Source organism: Macaca mulatta, chromosome 3 (assembly GCF_049350105.2).
Source record: "Macaca mulatta isolate MMU2019108-1 chromosome 3, T2T-MMU8v2.0, whole genome shotgun sequence".
Lineage (NCBI taxonomy): Eukaryota > Metazoa > Chordata > Mammalia > Primates > Cercopithecidae > Macaca > Macaca mulatta.
Window position 1 is genome coordinate 166446840 of NC_133408.1, and position 19799 is coordinate 166466638.

The following is a 19799-nucleotide window of genomic DNA, read 5'->3' on the forward strand; positions in this document are numbered from 1 at the left end:
GACTTTTTGGATGTGACCCCAAAAGCACAGACAACAAAAGCAAAATAAATGACAGGATTATACAAAACTAAAAAGCTTCTGCACAGTAAAGGAAACAATCAACAAGAGTGAAGAGACACCCTACAGAATGGGAGAAAATATTTGTAAATTATACATCTGGCAAAAGGTTGTATCCAAAATACATGATACTCAAACAGCTCATTAGCAAACAAACAAACAAACAAACAAACAACCTGGTAAACATCGGGCAAAGGACCTAAATAGATGCTTTTCAAAAGAAGACATACAAATAGCTAATAGGTATATGAAAAAATGCCCAATATCACTAATCATTAGGAAAATGCAAATTAAAATCATAATGAGGTATCACTTCACACATGATAGAATACCTATTATCAAAAAGGTAACAAGTATTAGTGAGGATATGGGGAAAATGGAATTTTGCAAGCTGTTGGTGGGAATGTAAATTAGTGCAGCCATTATGGAAAATAATATGAAGATTCCTCAAAAAATTAAAAATAGAACTATCATATGATCTGGCCATCTCCTACTCTGTATACATCCAGGGGAAGTGAAATCAGTATGTTGAAGATATATCTGCACTATCGTGTTCATTGTAGCATTATTCATGATAGCCAAGATGTAGAATCAACCTAAGTGTCCATCAGTGGATGAATGGATAAGGAAAATGTGGCGTATATACATAATGGAATACTGTTTCTCCATAAAAAGAATGAAATATTGTCATCTGTGAAAACTTGGATGAAGCTAGAGGACATTATGTTGAGTAAAATAAGCCAGGTACAGAAAGATAAATACCATACTATCTCACTCATACATGGAATCCACAAAGACGCAGAGAGTAGAATGATGGTTAACAAGGGCTTGGGTGGTTGGAGGATGGCAGAATTTGTGAAATATTGGGCATAGGATACAAAATTTCAGTTAGATAGGAGGAATATGTTCAAGAGATCTATTGTATAGCAGGTGACTATAGATAATAATATATTGTAGTCATGAAAAATGCTAAAGGAGTGGATATAAAGTGTTCTTATCACAAAAATCATGACTACGTGAAGTAATGCATATGTTAGCTAGATTTAAGCATTCCAAAAGGTATATATGCTTCAAAACATCATGCTGTACATAGTAAATATGTAAATTTTATCTGTCCATTAAGAAATGACTTAGTTCAGTTCTGAGACAAGACATCACTCTACCATGCTGTTCTCTAAATACAATTCAATAAATGCTCACGGCAGGTTTGTCCATAACTATTTTACAGGTGTCCTTTAAAGTGTGGGTGGTTAAACAAACCTTGGTACATTCATCATTGGAGTACTACTCAACAATAAAAAGCAATGCAGCAACTTGGATGAAATTTTTTAAAAATATGCTCAGTAAAAAAAACTAACTTCAAAGATTTATATACTGTGTGATCTGTTTACACAGCTTTGATGAAAATTTTATATTTATTTTTACTTTTATTTTAGGTTCAGGGGTACACGTGAAGTTTGGTTTGTGGATTTTTGTTCTTTTGATTTTGTTCTTTTTTGTTTTTGAGAAAGGGTCTCGCTCTGTTGCTCAGGTTGGAGTGCAGTGACATGATCGCGGCTCACAGCAACCTCCCCTTCCCCAGTAGCTGGGACTACAGGCACACACCACCACTCCAGCTAATTTTGGTATTTTATTATTTATTTATTTATTTATTTATTTATTTATTTATTGTAGAGATGGGATTTTGTCATGTTGCCCAGGCTGGTCTCAAACTCCTGGACTCAAGCAATCAGCCTTCCTGGGCCTCCCAAAGTGCTAGGATTATAGGTGTGAGCCACTGCACCTGGCCCAGGTTTGTTATATAGGTAAAGGGTATGTACAGAGGTTTGGTGTACATATTATTTTGACACCAAGGTAATAAGCATACTACTTAATGGGGTACCCATGTTTCTGCAAAGGACATGATCTCCTTTTATGTAGTCATGTAGTATTCCATGATGTATACGTACTACATTTTCTTTATTCAGTCTACTGTTGATGGGCATTTAGGATGATTCCGTGTCTTTCCTATTGTGAACAGTGCCGCAATTAACATGCACGTCCATTTGTCTTTATGATAGAATGATTTATAGTTCAGCTGGCCGCAGTGGCTCATGCCTGTATTCCCAACATTTGGGCAGCCGAAGCAGCCAGATCACTTCAGCTCATGAGTTTGAGACCAGCCTGGACAATATGGTGAAACCATGTCTTTACTAAAAATACAAAAATTAGCTGGGTGTGGTGGCACAGTCCTGAGTCACAAGAATCACTTGAACCCAGGAGGCAGAGGTTGCAGTGAGCTGAGATAGTGCCACTGCTCTCCAGACTGGGTAACAGTGAGACTCTGTCTCAAAAAAAAAAAAAAAAAAAAACCCAAAAAACAAAACTATTTATATTCCTTTGAGTGTATACCCCAGTAATGGGATTGCTGGGGTGAATGTTAATCCTGTTTTAAGTTCTTTGAGAAATCTCCAAACTGATTTCCACAATGGCTGAACTAATTTACATTCCCACCAGCAGTGTATAAACATTCCCCTTTCCTCCATAACCTCCTCAGCATCTGTCATTTTTTGATTTTTTAATAATAGCCATTCTGACTGGTGTGAGATGGCATCTGATTGTGGTTTTGATTTGCATTTCTCTAATGATTGGTAAAGTTGAGCGTTTTTTTCATATACTTGTTGGCTACATGTATGCCTTCTTTTGAAAAATGCCTTTTCATGTCCTTTGCCCACGTATGGATGGGGTTGTATAACACTCTAGAAATGATAAAATTATGTAAATAGAGAACGTATTAGTGGTTTTCAGGCATTGGGGAGAGAGGCATATGGGAGAGAAAACAATATGGATATGACAAGACAACATAAGGGATCCTTGTGGTAACTGAAATGTTCTGTATGTTTACTGCGGTAGCACATACACAGACAAAAATGGTTAACAAAATAGCAGAGAGCTATAAGCACATGCACTCACACACACAGAGGAATATAAGTAAAACTAGGGAGATCTGAATAAGATTGGTAGATTATATGAATGTCAATATCCTAGTTGTGATACTGTACAATAATTTTGCAAATGTTATCACTGGAAAAACCTATGTAAAAGGGACATGGAATCTCAATTATTTCCTACACCTGCAAATATATCTGCAATTATCTCACAATAATGTCAATAAAAATGATTTTATGACAAGTGAAAACAATCAAATACTAGCAAAATTTAGTACATTTCTATGTCCTTGTTGTGTATTTCATCATTTAAATATACAACTAAAAAGAAATAATCTAAAGAGAAAACATTGTTTTACATCTCAAACCCCGGAGATTATACACAGTTGCATATTTCTGTAACTTCAGTTGAAAATATGGCATCCATAACCCTATTAACATAGTATGGGGAGTTTAAGAGGATCCCAGCTTTTGGCTCTCCTCCCGCAATTAATTATTGGAAGCTTTGAGGAAAGATGTCATGAGAAATTTTTGATTCAGTCAATAAACATCAATTATTCCTTTGTCTTGCTCTAATAAATCACTGACCTATCTACAATCGGAGGCTACATATTTTAATTCATATACAATACTTTTCAATTCTTAGTTGTAATGCTCTTGTACACTTTAGATTTCACATAACACTGATGAAACTCACTGAGCTTTTACAAGTACTCTAGGATACAGGATTCACATGTAAAACTACCATAATAAAATGACTTTTTACCAGTTATTCCTCTATTCCAGAGCTTCATTTTATGTTTATAACCTTATTTTAACCTTACTTATTCTACTTGTTATGTTAAAATTATACTTATTTTACTCCTCCCAAGGTTAAAATAAGGATTAAAATACCATTTATTTTCATTTTTATTACTTTATTATCCCCATAAAAGTCTAGAGTCACCAGCTTCTTTTATCCATCTTTGGTGCTGGTATAAAAACACATTTCTTATTTTATGTTATGTCTTTAAGCAGCATCACTTTCTTTGATTTTCCTTTTCTAATTAAACTGCTATCTTTGAAATTTTTAATTATTATGGATACATAATAGTTGTACATATCTGTTGGGTACATATGACGTTTTGATACATGCATCAATATGTAATGATAAAATCAGGGGATTTAGGATCTCCTTCAAATATTTATCATTTCTTTATGTTGGGAACATTCTGAATCTTCTCTTCCAGCTATTTTGAAATATACAATAAAGTACTGTTAACTATCATCATCCTATTGTGCTATTGAACACTAGAACTCCATCCTTCTACCTGACTATATTTTTTATACTCCCACCCACCCTTCTTAATTCCCCTCCCCTACTCTTCCCTGCCTTTGCTAACCACCATTCTATTAGCAAATATCACGTGTTCTCAGTCATATGTGAAGTCTACCTTTTTTGTTGTTTCTTCTCCATTTCTGCTATTTTCAGTTATTATTTAAATAACTAATTAAACTCTTGTGGATTTTTCCTGGGTTTTTTTTTTTTTATAATGACAGGGTTTCAATGCCCATTTCTCCCTGAAAAACAACTAGACACCCTGAATATCAGTAGATCACCCTAGAAACCTGCCTCCAACTGGATCTGGATCACTGAATTCAGCTTCTCAAGTCCTAATCAGATTAAATCAGATTTGGTACGGCATAGTTTTGTATAGTCTTAGAATAGTGGCAAGATTATTTCACCTACTCTACTGAATAGCCTAGATGAATCTATTTGTTGTTGTTATTGGGAAAATGTAAGTTGAGTATGAACTAAAATTCACGAACTCTTTTTATCCCTTGTTCCTAATGTCCTCACTTATTTATTTGTCCTACTGTGATAAATACATCTTAGTAAGGCCTTTCAAAATATTTTATGAATTAAGGCTGGAGCAAAGTAGATAAATAGGCGAGGGAAAATCTATCCAAAAATTAAGTAAAATAGAAAAAAAAACTCTTAATTACGTCTTTGACTTAGCTCATGGAACTACCTCTTCTCCAGCCAATCTGCACTTTGCTGCCAAAGACATTCTCCTGAAGCTTAAATGTGAGCATCTCTCTATTGAAAAACTCCCTGTAGCTCAAAAATATCTTAAAATGTTCTCATGGTATATGAGGTCTTATAGAATTTAAGTTCAAGCTATCTCTCTTCATTCCCCACAATGTTCTCTGATCAGATTGTTCTCTGTTCTGGGAGCTCAGAATCATACTCAGTCCCGTAAAGAAACTGAGCCTTTATCTAGCTCTCTATGAAAACCTAGACAACAGTCCTCATCTGTATTATTGTACTTAACAACTTGCATTATGAAGTCCTTGTGTAAGCAGAATAGATCTGCCCATTCAATGGCAAATGCTCCTCAAAGACAGTTATCAGAAGTCACTCAGTAACTCTAAGGCCATCTGCAGGATTTGAAGGTCTGCGAATGGCATGAGCAAGAATAAAAGCCAAAGCCATTGGTAATAGTAACAATGTGCCCCTTAGAATTTTATCTGGGTCACTTACATGCACTCCTCTTGCTCCTGTTTGTAACTTTGGACTTTCCCTTAGATTCTATCTGGTCTGATTGCAAGGATCTTTTAACATGATTACCCATTCTGGAGTTTGTCCTTGATTACCTTGACAATGACTTCTAGCTCTACCCTTACTAAAGTGTGCTCCTTGGTTATACATTATCTCAGTATCATAGAGTCAGCTCACCTTTTTGGCCTTGGAAAGATAACACTGCTTTACATTTTTGGCTTATTAATTTATTCATGTGGGAACATTTAGTAAGTCCCATATTATACTAATCATTAAAGACATAAAGCCAAGTAGAACAGTTTCCTTGCCTCCAATTATCTTGCTTCTCTGAGAATGGAAGGGAAGGGTCAGGCTGCACCTGTCAGGCCATCTAACTACTGAGGTCTTCTTGACTCATTTGTACTGAAATGTTTTAAACCAGATACACCAGTACAGTTCTCTAGTTCCCCAGCCTCTAGACCAAGAGAGAATATGTTTCTTTGTGAATGCTGATAATACTTTGCTAATTATGAATTTGTGTTTAAAGTTGAAAAAGAATAAAGGAACACAGCTGGATGTATTAGTATGGGCTCATGAAAGAGACATATCCTTGGATGTTGAACCTGCATAGTCCTGTTACTTCATGGATGACACAATGAACTGAATCTGAGACACTTCTAAACCATCCCAGCATGCACTGCAGCACTGGCAAACTGGAGGCTCTGTTTTACAAAATGAATACATGAATGGATGAATCATGGATGGATGAATGGATGCTTTTTTAATGGCCTATATGTTCTTCCAAATATTTCTGACCATTAAAAGAATTTCATCTACGTCAAGAAACTATCCAAAGTCCCTAGTTTAATATGATCATTGATTCCTTGAATTCACATTCAAACCAATGAATTCAAATAGCTTATTATTTAATCTGTACCTGTATAATTATACATTTATTGTAGTTATGAGTATATGGTTGCCCTTAATGGATTAGAAATCTGTTGATATCTGGAAATATAGTTGACCCTTGGACAACGTGGGTTTGGAGTGTATGACCTCTACATTGGTTTTTTTCAATCGAACACAGACAGAAAATATAGTATTTGGCAGATGTGAAACCTGCATATAAGAAGGCCTGATTTTTCATATGCATGGTTTCTGCAAGGCTGACTGGGGGAAATGGTCATGCATAGATTTTGGTGTATGTGGTGGTCCTGAAACCAATTCCCCATATCTACATAGGGATGACTGTATATTTTATACTGATGCCCTGCCATGATATTCATCCTGCCTGGCAGGGAACAATCACTGAATAAATAATCTGTGCATGAGTGCACTTCCTAATAGATAATCTTGGATCATCCATCTATGTTCAGTCAATATGTAGAAAAGATCAGCATATTATTCATGACATATTAAATACACACTGAGTACTTACTCTGGGCTTGGCAAGAATGTAGTTCAAATTTAATCACCTTAACATTTGCTCAATCTGTGAATAATATGACTTTACCAAATCATATTATTACCTTATATCTTGTTATCTCATAAACAGAGATATAAGTAATGACCTCAAAATGACTTTTTGAAAAGAATAAATTAGCATCTAATAAACAAATATACAGCTTTAAAAATCATCTTGTTGCAAGGAAAGGAAACAGAACAAAGTATTTTCATAATCGAGTACAAAGTTAAGAACTAGAGTGGCATTTAAAGTTCTAACAGAATACAGAGAAAGGGCCCAGGAAATTGACTCACATTTATGCTATGTAGGAAAAGGAGTGCTTCATATAATACTTATTTCATAGGGTGAACAAATATATATATATTTATATATTTTTTTATATTATATATTATATATATATGTATGTGTTTGTGTGTGTGTATGTATATATGTGTGTGCACTGACAATCATAGGAAAGAACATTTTCACATGTAAGCAACTTTGCAAACAGGGAAACAGAGGCAAAGAGAAAATGCATGTTCCCTAACAAAGCAAACAAAGGTCAAGTCTTCTCTCAAACACTGTTTCAACTCTATTCAGTCCATTGTTACTTCAAAACCATTTTAATATTTTTCATTATATAAAAGCTGTTCCTCTATGAAATTAATGAAATTAATGATATTCATATAAAAAAAACAGTTGATGTTTATCAAGAATAAAAAAAAAAATCCCTGAGACAAATGGGGAGACTCAGGAATTCTCCCTTTTTTTATTCCAAGCAAGCCAAGGAAGCTCCAGTATACATACATATAGCATATATATATTTAACTGATCATCTATAAGAAAATACATACATTCAATTAAAATAAATACTATACTATAGGTATGTGGTAAAGACTAATTTTGTGGAGCAAAATTCCATCAGAAAGTTTGCTCAAGTTTTAGTTTTTTCCAAAGCATTTGAATCATAGAGCCTACTTTTTAAAATACCAAAACAAATACTTTGGACTTATTGTGTAAACAGCCAAGTTATCATGGTGCATATACCTCTCGTTACAGCTACTCCCTATTCAGAACATCAGAATAAAGACAGAAAGAAGACTGCAAATACAGCTTCAGTTTGATTTCATACTGAAATACCCAGTAAAGGTCCTCTTTGGTAGGCTGGTTTTCTAGCAAAACAAAACAAAATTTATTATTATCATATTCATTCAATACTTAATATGTGCCAGTCAATGTTCTAGGACTTTTGTACATACAATTTCCTTGATGATCTCAAGAACTCTATCAAGTAGGTAGATAAAGAACCTGAGTCTAAGTCACATGCCCAAGGCTACACAGCTCATGAATGAAAGGTCAGAATTCAAATATCTTCTTTTGGACTTTGAGATCTTGTTCTTGACCACCATATGTGTTTACTATTCATAACAGTATCTATTACCCGATTTAGATGAGAAAACTGAGGTTCAAAGCTCAGTACCCTATTCGAAGTTTTTCTTCTATGGAGTCATCCACTGAAAATTAAATCAGGTTAAAAATTATTAAATCAGGTTCTCCTTCAAATCACCTTTCCAAATTACACTCTGCCACTAATCATTGTGATTGGGACACCTTGTAAAGTCACTATTCTTTGTTTTTGTCATTTACATTCAACTTATTTCCTTGATTATAAAAAGAATAACATGTTGAAACCAATAAAAACATATGTTTCATTCCTACAGTAATCAAGAAAAAGTGGTTCTGGCTGGAAAAAGCATTAAAAAAAATGCCCTGAGTTATTTTTGGCCCATACGGTATCCCCAAGACACGTTCTCCCTGTGGACACAGAGCAGCATATGGCTGTTCTTTTCACAATTCAGGCTCTTCTGTTTACTCTGAACCTCTAGGTTACAGTATGTTTTGTAATCACTAATAAGGACCACCTGCCTCTTGAGAGTTTCTGCCTAACAAAATAGAGAGACTCGTTCTTTCTAATTCACTCTCAGGTAGACAATACACCCCTCATGTGTGGGCCAAGATTACTGAGTAGAAAACTTAAACAAATTATGCTGATTGTATTGCTAAATTAAGAACATATGTCAGTTTCATAAAAAGAAAAAAGAAACAGTAATGTTTGGAACAATAAAGACAATGCTTTGGAGGAAATGAAATACCTAACATATTTTCTAGGAAAAAGAAAAAGAATAATCTACTTATTTCAAAAATTCATTCAATCCACTAAGAGATATTCAAGGCAAATTTATTGCATTCAAATATGCCTAACCATATACCCTCTTTCTACAAATGTATACTATGGTTGAACTCAGCCAGAAAAACTGGCTCTTTGAAAACAAGCAGAGTTCAATCCAATAACTGACTGATAAATGCTTACCATTGAGAATGTGAAAGCTATCATAAATCTGGTTTAATAGAACAAGAAGAGATAGAGTATATAGAGAAGAGTAAATCCTCCTGTCAGTATCCTCCTTTGGCCACAGTGACAATTCCCACCAGAGGCTGGGCCAGATTAGGAACCTCTCTCTAGGCTGCCATTGCAAACCAGTATATATACCTTCATCAGTGCACCTGCTTCATTGCGCTAGAATGGTTGGTCCGACTGTTTGTCTCTCCTTCTAATCCGTGAGTGCCCCGAGAGCAGGGTTCACCTATTCACTCTAGTCTCAACACCTGTTAACAGAGTATGAGCACAGATTGAATTTACCAAATCCATTCAAAATATAACTGCCTAGGGGATGATACCTACCCACATGGTACCGCAGGAAAATAAATTCATCTTATATAAAGTTTACTTTTTGAATGCAGAGAGATTTGCCAAGTATTAAGGCCAATGTCAAAGACAGGCAGAAAGGACTGGCTGTGGGGACAAACAGTCAGCATTTTGAATGCAAAGATTGTCTCTGAACTTTCTCACACAAACTCAAGTTCCTCTTCTAATGGGTCCTTCACTTTACCCAGTACACTCATTATCTATCATGTCTCTCACTGACCATGTGGAATATTGAGATATTGGACTAATCATAAGCAACATTTACAGACCTCTGATGTGCCAAACACGGGGCAAAGTTATTTATTGTATTACTTCATTTAATGCTCATTACAACCATATAACGTGGGTGCTACTGTTTTCATTTTAGACATGATAAAACTGAGGCAAATAATTTTTTAGTACTTTGCCACAGATCTAAGCAGAACATTAACAAGTCAGTAGCTTGCCAAGCACTCTAATACTCCACCTTCAAGCAGGTGACTAACGCAACTCCTAAGGATAAAAGTCATTTGATTTGTCCTGATAATCCTCAGAATTTAATTCTTAATTTATAACCTCTCCCCACAGTCCAATTTATTATTTTTTTCTTCTAAGAGCTGCGTTTTCCATTTCAGTGAAACCAGCAATGCTATCTAGTTACAAATGATCATAATCATGCATGAGAAATAATTCTCACAAATTGTTTTGATACATTTTATGAACAATAACACAGTCATAAACATAAAACTTTCATGCACTGTTAAATGTACATAAAAGAGCAGCTTGAGATTCAATAGGAAGTTTTATAACTACATTATGTGTATATGGTGAGACAGGTATATATGTGTACTTGTGTGTAAAATTATGTCATGTAATGGTATTGTATGTTAGTGCATATATTTCTGAAACATTTGATTTTGCTGTGTAAATCCCAATCATCAGAATATATTAATGATAGGCAGTTTGACATTAATAAAAGTCAGACAAAAGTAGCTTTCCTATCTTAGACCTTGTCAAATAATTTGTCTTATTTCATTTCCCATAGGTCCTCTTTCAAAAGGGCTTTTGTCAAAAAGCTATTGATTATCAATAACCTGTGGCATTATCAAAGTTATGTTTCAGTAAATGTCAATTTGGATTGCAGAACAATGGATAAGATTTCATGAAGCACCTACAAGTAGTAAAGTATTGATATGTGGCCTTATGTATCACTACAATAGTTAGAAACATAAGCTGTCTGTGCATTATTAAATGCATAGCTGTAATAATTATCAGGAAGAAAAATAAATCATAATCTCTCTGGTTCTGTAATTTCTCATCGTCTACTTTTCTGAGAACTTGGGTGACTGGTGCTGCATAGACATATCACTTCGGGGGACATATTTGGAAATACAAAAAAATTGATTAAAAATATCAAATTGATGTCTTCTGATTAGGTTCAAACATGAGAAAGCATGTGTACACTCTCACAGTATTATGGTAGCTCTGAGAATCAAGAAGAGAAGATGCTTTTGTTAGAGGAAAGAGTGAATTACACAAAAAAAATAGAACAGAAGAAGAATATTTTCCTAGTTTATTTGAAGCATTTTAAAAACATTCTACTGTCTACTGTTCTTGTAGTTATTTCTTGGCCACCAAATTTCTGTGAATAGTCCTACATTTCTGTGGAAGAGATGCTGGATGAATGAACTCCAAACCTCGGCTGAGACTACAGAACGTGCTCCATCCTTCTCTATACCTAAAAACGCCAGTGTGCACTAATATGTGGCAAAGGGCTGTTGAAATGTGAAATAATTCTTTACAGTAAGTAGATGCTACCCTCCCTGGACTCCCCACCCCAGCATCCACAGCCCTGTGCACTGATTTCCTGGACCTCCCTTATCCATCAAGTTCAGAATTGGTTTCCTGTTCCAGAGCCCCTTAGGATTGAAGAGTGATGGCACCTAGTAGCTCTCCCCAAATCCCCCAAAGACCTCTGCCCTAAGAGAGCTCCTCTGAGGGAGTGCCCACCAGTCTTGGACACCTGATGAAGTTCCTCCTCCATACAGCCATCCCCACGTGCTAACCCCACTGGGTCCCCATCAGATTCCAGTCGAAAGAAACAGAACCCTGGGTGATGGTGTGGCACCTTGCAGGCAAATGCCCAGGTGATTTTGGGCACCAAACCCAGGTCTTGGGAACCTGCTTCCAGCTGGGCTCTTCAAGTCACCCTCACATGGCCGTTTGTGGAAACTGAGAATTAACGGACCTTGACCTGAAGAGTGCCTGAGGTAGACAAAAACAGCAGGTAGCTCTAAAGGCTGTTAAATAATCTGAACATCACCCTTGGATACATCAACCTTCCCTGGTGTTGCAACTGAAAGAGGCAATATAAACGCATAGTATGATTCACTTCCATCAACCTGATATAGCCAGAAGGTCTCACCTTGTGATGTGGCAAAGGTGATGTGCCCTTTTTTTAAGCCCAAATTTATAAACGAGGACATATTCAGTCAATTCCACCCCACCCCCAACACACATACAAAAATTGTACAAAGATTACAACAAATTTCTTTCATAAAAAGGCAAAATTTCTCTAAGTGTATAGTCAATTACAGAAAAAAAAATCAGATCATTCATTAAATTCTTACAGATATCAGAAGATTTCTCTAAAGAGGCTCAAGAATGTCCATAACATTTCAAAATTGAAGAGAGAATCAAGTCATACTTTTTCTAAAAGTTTATTTATGGGGAAAATCTATTCTGACAAAAGTTATATACTTAAAAATAAAGCATCCCTCCTGGAGAGCTATACACATTAATAGATGTTTATAATGATACTTGCTTTTAGATGAAGCTGATTGGTCCAGTGGCCGATGACTTTGTACTCTGTGCTTTTGTTGGTTATTTGATACTGGAAGATATCATAACGTCCAGGAGCATCTCCGTTTTCATTAAAAGTGACAGGAGTGCCAGCACTGCCTATAAAGATTTAGAAAACAATGTTAATAAAGCTTTAGTAAGATAGCCCACTGGGCTTATTTTTCTTTTAGAAGGAATGGTAGATAAAAATATATTGTGTGCAGTAAGTGATACAAAGATTGCAATCCATACAAGGTCATTCATGATAGCATAATATCTTTTACATGAAAAGAAGCCTAGACATACATACATGAGTAAGATGTGCTTTATTGTACACATTAGAAAGTAAATGATGAGTATCCAAGTTAAGCAATGCACATAACAGCTAAATAAATAAAAGTTGATAGGCTGAATATTCAATACTGGCTACATAGTATGATAGTTAATAGAGAAAAATGTAAATGTTTTGAAGCATGACAGCTATTGTACAATTCGAACTACTAACAGCAATTCAAATTATAGCAGGAGAATGTTCTGGCCAGAATCCTGAGTTTTGCTTTTTCTAAACTCTCTAAAGCAGTTGCCTTTTCAGTTCCTGTGCCTCTGCTACTTCTGCCCCAGAGTATATCAATGGGGTCTACTGTTGGGAACCTCTCAATGGGTGAGGCAGTGATCTATGGGAAGTCTCAACTCTGCTCAGATCATAAATGTTCTCCCCCTTCACAGTGACAGGTCTAAGAGTGGCAGAGCAGCAGGATGCAAGAACTGTAGTCTTTTCTAAACTCCATTCCTTTCGGAGGTTTTCATCTTTTCTCTTAATAGTTTCTGCTCACTTTTACTTTCCCTCTTACTAACTTTTATGTAATTACAGGGGAAGAGTAGAAATGGATCACCACCCCAATGTGTTCTTGTTCCATCTAGCTTCACTATCCATATAGAATTGCCTTTTCTCTAACAGCTTTTAGGCTTCTGTACATTTTTTTTTATTCTTTCCTATCTTGAAAAATTCACGTAACACCAATCCCTTTTCTTGGTGTCTGTCTTCTCTCTGCAGGCCTCTTCTCTGACTCTCTTCTCACAGGATATTGGATTTAATTTCTATAACGTGCTAGAGAGTTTCCCCTTCTTGTTATCTCTGTCTCATACTATATTCTCCAAAAGTATACATTACTAATAGTTATATATGTCATCTGTACATATTTCCATCTTATAATGAGTTTCTTATTCTATCTGTAGAGTTGTTTACCTAATTACCAGCCGTCACAAAATTCCAAAATATTTAACTTATCAAACAAATTGATGACTTTATCAAAAAAAGACAATAAGCTGTAAATAAATTTAATCAGAGTCACATAGCAACAATGTGAATACTTTTCCAGTATTTAATGGACAGATGTCTAATATTCTGTTTTCTTGATTCTTCCTAAAAAATCGTGATGTGAGTTCTCTGATGAGACTACAGATATCTGGTATCATCAGGAACTGCTGAGGCTGCAAGAGATGGCACCGCATGGGAGAAAGACCACTGCTCTCAGAACTGGAAGTTCCATGTCCAGGCTCACTCCATTCCCCATTGATTTCCACAACTTGTGTACGTCCCTTTTCCTTCACTTACCACAGGGACTTAACAATAAATATGGATAAATTTTGAGGTCCTAAAAGAGCTGTATACATGTAAATTATTATTACTATTATTAATTCACATGGGAAATGACTTTATATATAAATCAACAGATGTACATTACTCAGGGAATAAAATAAGAGCTCTCCAATCAGGCTGTGCTATCTTAGCTACTCGTTATATATTCTGGTGGAACCTATTTGCCAAACCTGACCAAAGCCTTTCTCAGCTCCTAGTGACCACGAGCAGGTTAACCTCTTAAATCCTCAGTTCCTTCATCTGTAAAATGGGAGTAATAATGATACTTTTCTCAAAGAGTTGTTGTGAGAATTAAATAATCAACACTTGTCAAGTGCTTATAACAGTGTATGTGGATAATTAAATTATTCACTCCACATTTATTTTCAGTACACACCAACACATAGTAATAGAAAGGATGTTGGAAGTTCTCTAAGTGATGGCTAGACAAAAGATTATTGAAATTCAAATGAGGAAGATATTTCTGACAAGAAAAACACATATGTTAAGAATTTCACATTAACACGATCAATTCCTGACATCTATATGTCACTATGAAATATTTGAATTGCATATTCTCTCCTCAATAAAGGGATACTTAATTCTCTCTACTTAAAATATCCCAAGTTGTCACCTCCTTGACTGAGGGACTCCTTATATTCCACAACAGCAGTTCCCAATCTTTTTTACAATCACAGTACCTAAGATGAAATAATGTCACTTGTATAACACTTTACCATGAATATACCCTGAGTTATACATAATTCCTAATGTGCTAGCTGTTTCTATATCCAAGTCAAGAAAGCCTCTCAAGAGAGCTCATTGGAGAGCTACATTGTCACAAAATACAATAATTTGTAACTTAGATACTTTGAATATCATTATTAAGATAAGTTACACTACATCTGACAGTGTATTAAGGTGCAATATTCTAAAGTAGTTATGAGTGTGGGTTCTGGAGACAGATCATTGGGTTCAAACGCCACTATGTCACTTATTGACGTAGTATCTTGAGTGCATTTCTTAATTTCCCTATATCTCACATTTCTCAGTTATACAGCGGGCTAACGGCAACTCCCACCTCAGAGGGATATATAAGGATTAAATGAATCAACATATATAAAACATTTAGTACATCATATTATGTATTAACTATAATTTCTTCTGTTGTTTTATGGAAATGTTGTGTTTGAGAGCCACTGTCTATATGAGAACATATAAACTCAGTGAGCACGTAAGTTTTCATGATGTCACTCTCATTAATCTCTGTTCTCTTTCAACACAATGCCACTTATACCTAAAATGCAGGTCCCTAAATTCATCATGCTCTATCTCACCGTTCTGTCTTTGCTCATGCTATTTTCTCTAATTTCCCATTCTCTTTCCTCCTTACCCCTCTCTATATAATTCCTTCAAGATATGGTTCAAGGTCCATGCACTTATAGAAGCTTCATCTTACTCCAACCCTGGGGAAGGTGCCCAACCACCTCTTTATGTCCTAACATGCAATACCAAAGCCCTCACAACACTCCACAGACTTTTACTATCCATCCTGTACCTGACCAAACATTTATTCCACAGATACTTTTTTAGAGCCCAATGTGTTCAACATTGGGTGGACCCTCTGCAATCCTCACAAAGCTATGGTCTTCTTAGGAAAGGCAAAAGTATCTATTATCATTGTAAGCACTGCAGCAAAGACAGTGCTCAGTCCCACGCGAGTAATCAATAGATTATAGGAAAGCATGAAAGAGGCATCCACTAAAGATTCCAAGCAAATCCATGCTTCCCTCTTCGTGACCTTATGAACTTCATATATATTTCCTCCCATCTTTTGTATTCACAAATGGAGAGAACAAATAAATCCTCTCATCTTGCTATTAATGTGACATTAGGGAAACCACAGGGAAACTCTGACATATCTTTGAATGGGCTCTGCGTTAATTACCGGTAGCTGAAGTGGTTATTATTACTGATCACCTTTGCACCTTGTTTTCCTAAAGCGATTTCTAGTCTCAAACTAGGCTTGCAGTTGAATTACTTCAACCCTCTTTCAGGAAGAATTGATTCCATTACATATTGACTCATTTCAAATGACTGCCATGGAACTCTGGTCGATGTAGAAAGAGCATCGTTGAGTAGCCATAAGGAACTAACTCGTTAGCTGTTTAATAATTCCTACAAGTTTGCCATCTTTTAAAAATACCATTGCTTGTACTGAAACTGGCCACTCTGAGAAACAGAATTAAGTGCCAAATATTTTTTTGTCCACAAAAAAATTTCAAATGACAGATGTTTGTTAATATAGTCATCAATTTATTAAGGTTTAATAACAACACAACACAGGTAAGAAATAAAATTTAAATATATTTGATTAAGCAATATTCACACATATTTTACATGAAAAATTACACTCACATTTTCCTGTTTTGTTTCTCTCCATCCTACACTTTAGGTATTTCATAAATTTTGAAGTGTATTAATTTTGTTTTTGAGGAGGGTGGAGGACAGGGTCTCCCTCTGTCACTCAGGCTGGAGCGCAGTGGTGTCATCTTGGCTCACTGTAATATCTACCTCCTAGGATCAAGGGATTCCCCAACCTTGGCCTCCTGAGTAGCTGGGACCACAAGCGTGTGCCATCGTGCCCAGCTAATTTTTGTAATTTTTGGTAGACACAGGGTTTTTCCATGCTGCCCAGGCTGGTCTCGAACTCCTGGGGTCAAACAATCCTCCCACCTTGGCCTTCCAAAATGCTGGGATTACAGGCATGAATAAACGTGCCCAGCCAAAAGTGGATTAATTTTTTAAAATAGTTTTCAGGCTGGGTGCAGTGGCTCATACTTGTAATCCCAGCACTTTGGGAGGCTGAGGTAGGAGGATCTCTTCAGGCCAGGAGCTGAAGACCAGCCTGGATGACACAGTGAGACCCCCCATCTGTACCAAAAGAGAAATAAGCCAGGCATGGTGGCATGTGCCTGTACTCCTTAATACTCAGGAGGCTGGGGTGGAAAGATCGCTCGAGACCAGGAGCTTGAGGTTACAGTGAACTAGAATTGCGCCACTGCTCTCCAACTCCAAGTGACAGAGCGAGATGCTGTCTTCAAACAAACTTTTCCATCCACATTTGCTAGTGAGGAAATGGAAACAAGCAACATGGAATTGTGAGGTAATGTCTACTCATCAGGTGCTACCCTTAGAGCTCATACATCTCCTTGAATATTTTCTGTTCAGTAAGAAATGTGTCAAAAAATATTTTTATTCATAGGCATCTCAAACACTCCAACATGGTTTTGGAGGGAAAATAATACATTCAACAAAGATTTTTTTTTTTGAAAATGTTGGCTCTTTTGAATATTGTGCAGGGGAAGAATATGGGCTTGGGATACAGGGACTAGAGTCTGCTTTCTGACTCTACCAATTACCTGTGTGATCTGAGTAAGTTAATCTCCTTAAAAGCCTGTTTTCTCATCTGCCAAGCAGGCATAATAACCCCAACCTTCCTAAACTGTTACAAGCATTGCACGAGATGACAGTGTATATGACTGGTATACAATAGATGTGCAATGAACGCAAACACTCATCATCTTCCATTCTTTTGGCTGCACTTACGCCCCTTTGGTATACATTTTCTTGTTTACACCATGCAAAACACAATGTAAAAATAATGCATTTACCGCTTTTTTTTTTTTTTTTTGAGACGGAGTCTCACTCTGTTGCCCAGGCTGGAGTGCAGTGGCACGATCTCGGCTCACTGCAACCTCCACCTCCCGGGTTCATGCCATTCTCCTGCCTCAGCCTCCTGAGCAGCTGGGACTACAGGTGCCCGCCACCACGCCTGGCTAATTTCTTGTATTTTTAGTAGAGACGGGGTTTCACCGTGTTAGCAAGGCTGGTCTCAATCTCCTGACCTCGTGATCTGCCCACCTCGGCCTCCCAAAGTGCTGGGATTACAGGTGTGAGCCACCACGCCTGGCCTGCATTCACCTTTATGTGCAAAAATTATAAATCTCTTTATAAGTGCAATCCTCTCAGCTCTTTTATTGTCAAGTTTATTATTTTCCTGCTGCCCTCCTGCTACCAAAACTTTATTATCCTGCTCATCACTGCCTAAACTATTGGAAAAGCAGGAAAAAAATAAGAAAGCTAGAAATGAAATCAGTTAATTTAGTAATTTTTAGCACCCTTAAATGAAGAATAAATATGTGAGATTTGTCACTGACCAAAATGCCATAGGAAGTAGCAATTTTCAACAGTGTCTCAATTATTCACGCTCTTTCCTTATCCAATTTACTTTACTAAGTATTTATTACACTTAAATGGGTTCACATATTTGAATTAAAATCATATTATAGCTTTATTATTTAGGAATTAGATTACTCTTATATGTATCAATTACTCACCCTTATATGTATCAATTACTCACTCCAATTCTCCGAAGCCTTTAGCATGTGACTTACTGTATTGTTTTCCAACAATGTTTCTGTTGTCTTTTTGGTGGTAGGATCATTTACTCATCACTCAACAACATGGCTGCATAGTTAGACTTACTTATTTCCAATTACCTTTTTTGTGTGTTTGTTTGTTTGTTTTGAGATGAAGTCTTGTCTCTGTCCTCCAGGCTGGAGTGCAGTGGCTCCATCTCGGCTCACTGCAACCTCCGCCTCCCAGGTTCAAGCGATTCTCCTGTCTCGGCTTCCTGAGTAGCTGGGATTACAGGCATGTGCCACCAGGCCTGGCCAATTTTTGTAGTTTTAGTAGAGACAGGGTTTCACCATGTCGGCCAGGCTGGTCTTGAACTCCTGACCTCAGGTGATCCACCCACCTCGGCCTCCCAAAGTGCTGGGATTACAGGCATGAGACATCAAGCTGGCCCCACTTACCAGTTTTTTTTTTAAAAATTCATTCATGCCTCTTGACACATACTGTCATAGTCACTCTCTGGAACTTGTCTAGTAACTATATCATCTCCACAATTTTCCTCTTTGGACACCACCTTCCAACCTCACTGCAACAATTCTATGATTTCCTGCACTTACCAATTCATTAATCACCCCGTTTTGTCACTGTGCTTCGCTCCCATGATAGTGACTCTTCTCTCCTATTCCTAGACATGTTCTATGATCTTCCTAGGGAATACCCTCTATTCTCTTGTGCTTCTCTCTGTCCAGTGAATCGCTCTATCAAAATCACAATAATGATTAAATTCAATTGTACATCTTCTTTGCCTGCATCCAAGCAGTTGAACATTGTTTGACAAAATGATAAAATTTTATTGTCTGACAAAACCAGGACTAGGCTGAGGTAAATGAGATACCCAGGGCATGACTCCAAGAGGGAGTCTGTCTCCCTGAATTTTGCATGCTAGGTGCCTCACTTGCTTTACCTTGTCCCTGCTGTCTGGTGTTACTTTAAATTCATACCCTCAGATTTCACATAGACAATCAGCATTGCTCTGCAATCCTATCACACTTTCCCATTTGGTCCAGTTCTCCCTCCCTTCTAGGTAATATTTGACTGTTTCATGACTTATTCTCACCCATCACGTATCCAACACCTTCCTTTCCCCATCACTTTGGCTTGCTTCATACATTCCCACTGACAAAAGACAGCAATACAAAAACGTC

General features: G+C 36.7%; 1 protein-coding gene across 13 annotated transcripts in view; it reads right to left on the reverse strand.

Moving 5' to 3' along the window:
* The window catches only part of GRM8 (glutamate metabotropic receptor 8), an 805700-nt gene that overhangs the window by 160050 nt on the left and 625851 nt on the right, over positions 1-19799 (reverse strand). For 11 of the 13 annotated variants that reach the window (XR_013414643.1, XM_077994722.1, XM_077994723.1 and 8 more), the window contains 1 exon segment: positions 12520-12656. Coding sequence is in view for 10 of the 13 variants with exons in the window: in XM_077994722.1 (XP_077850848.1) it covers positions 12520-12656 (137 nt within the window). In the remaining 3 variants the exon portion in view is untranslated. 13 annotated transcript variants of the gene reach the window in all.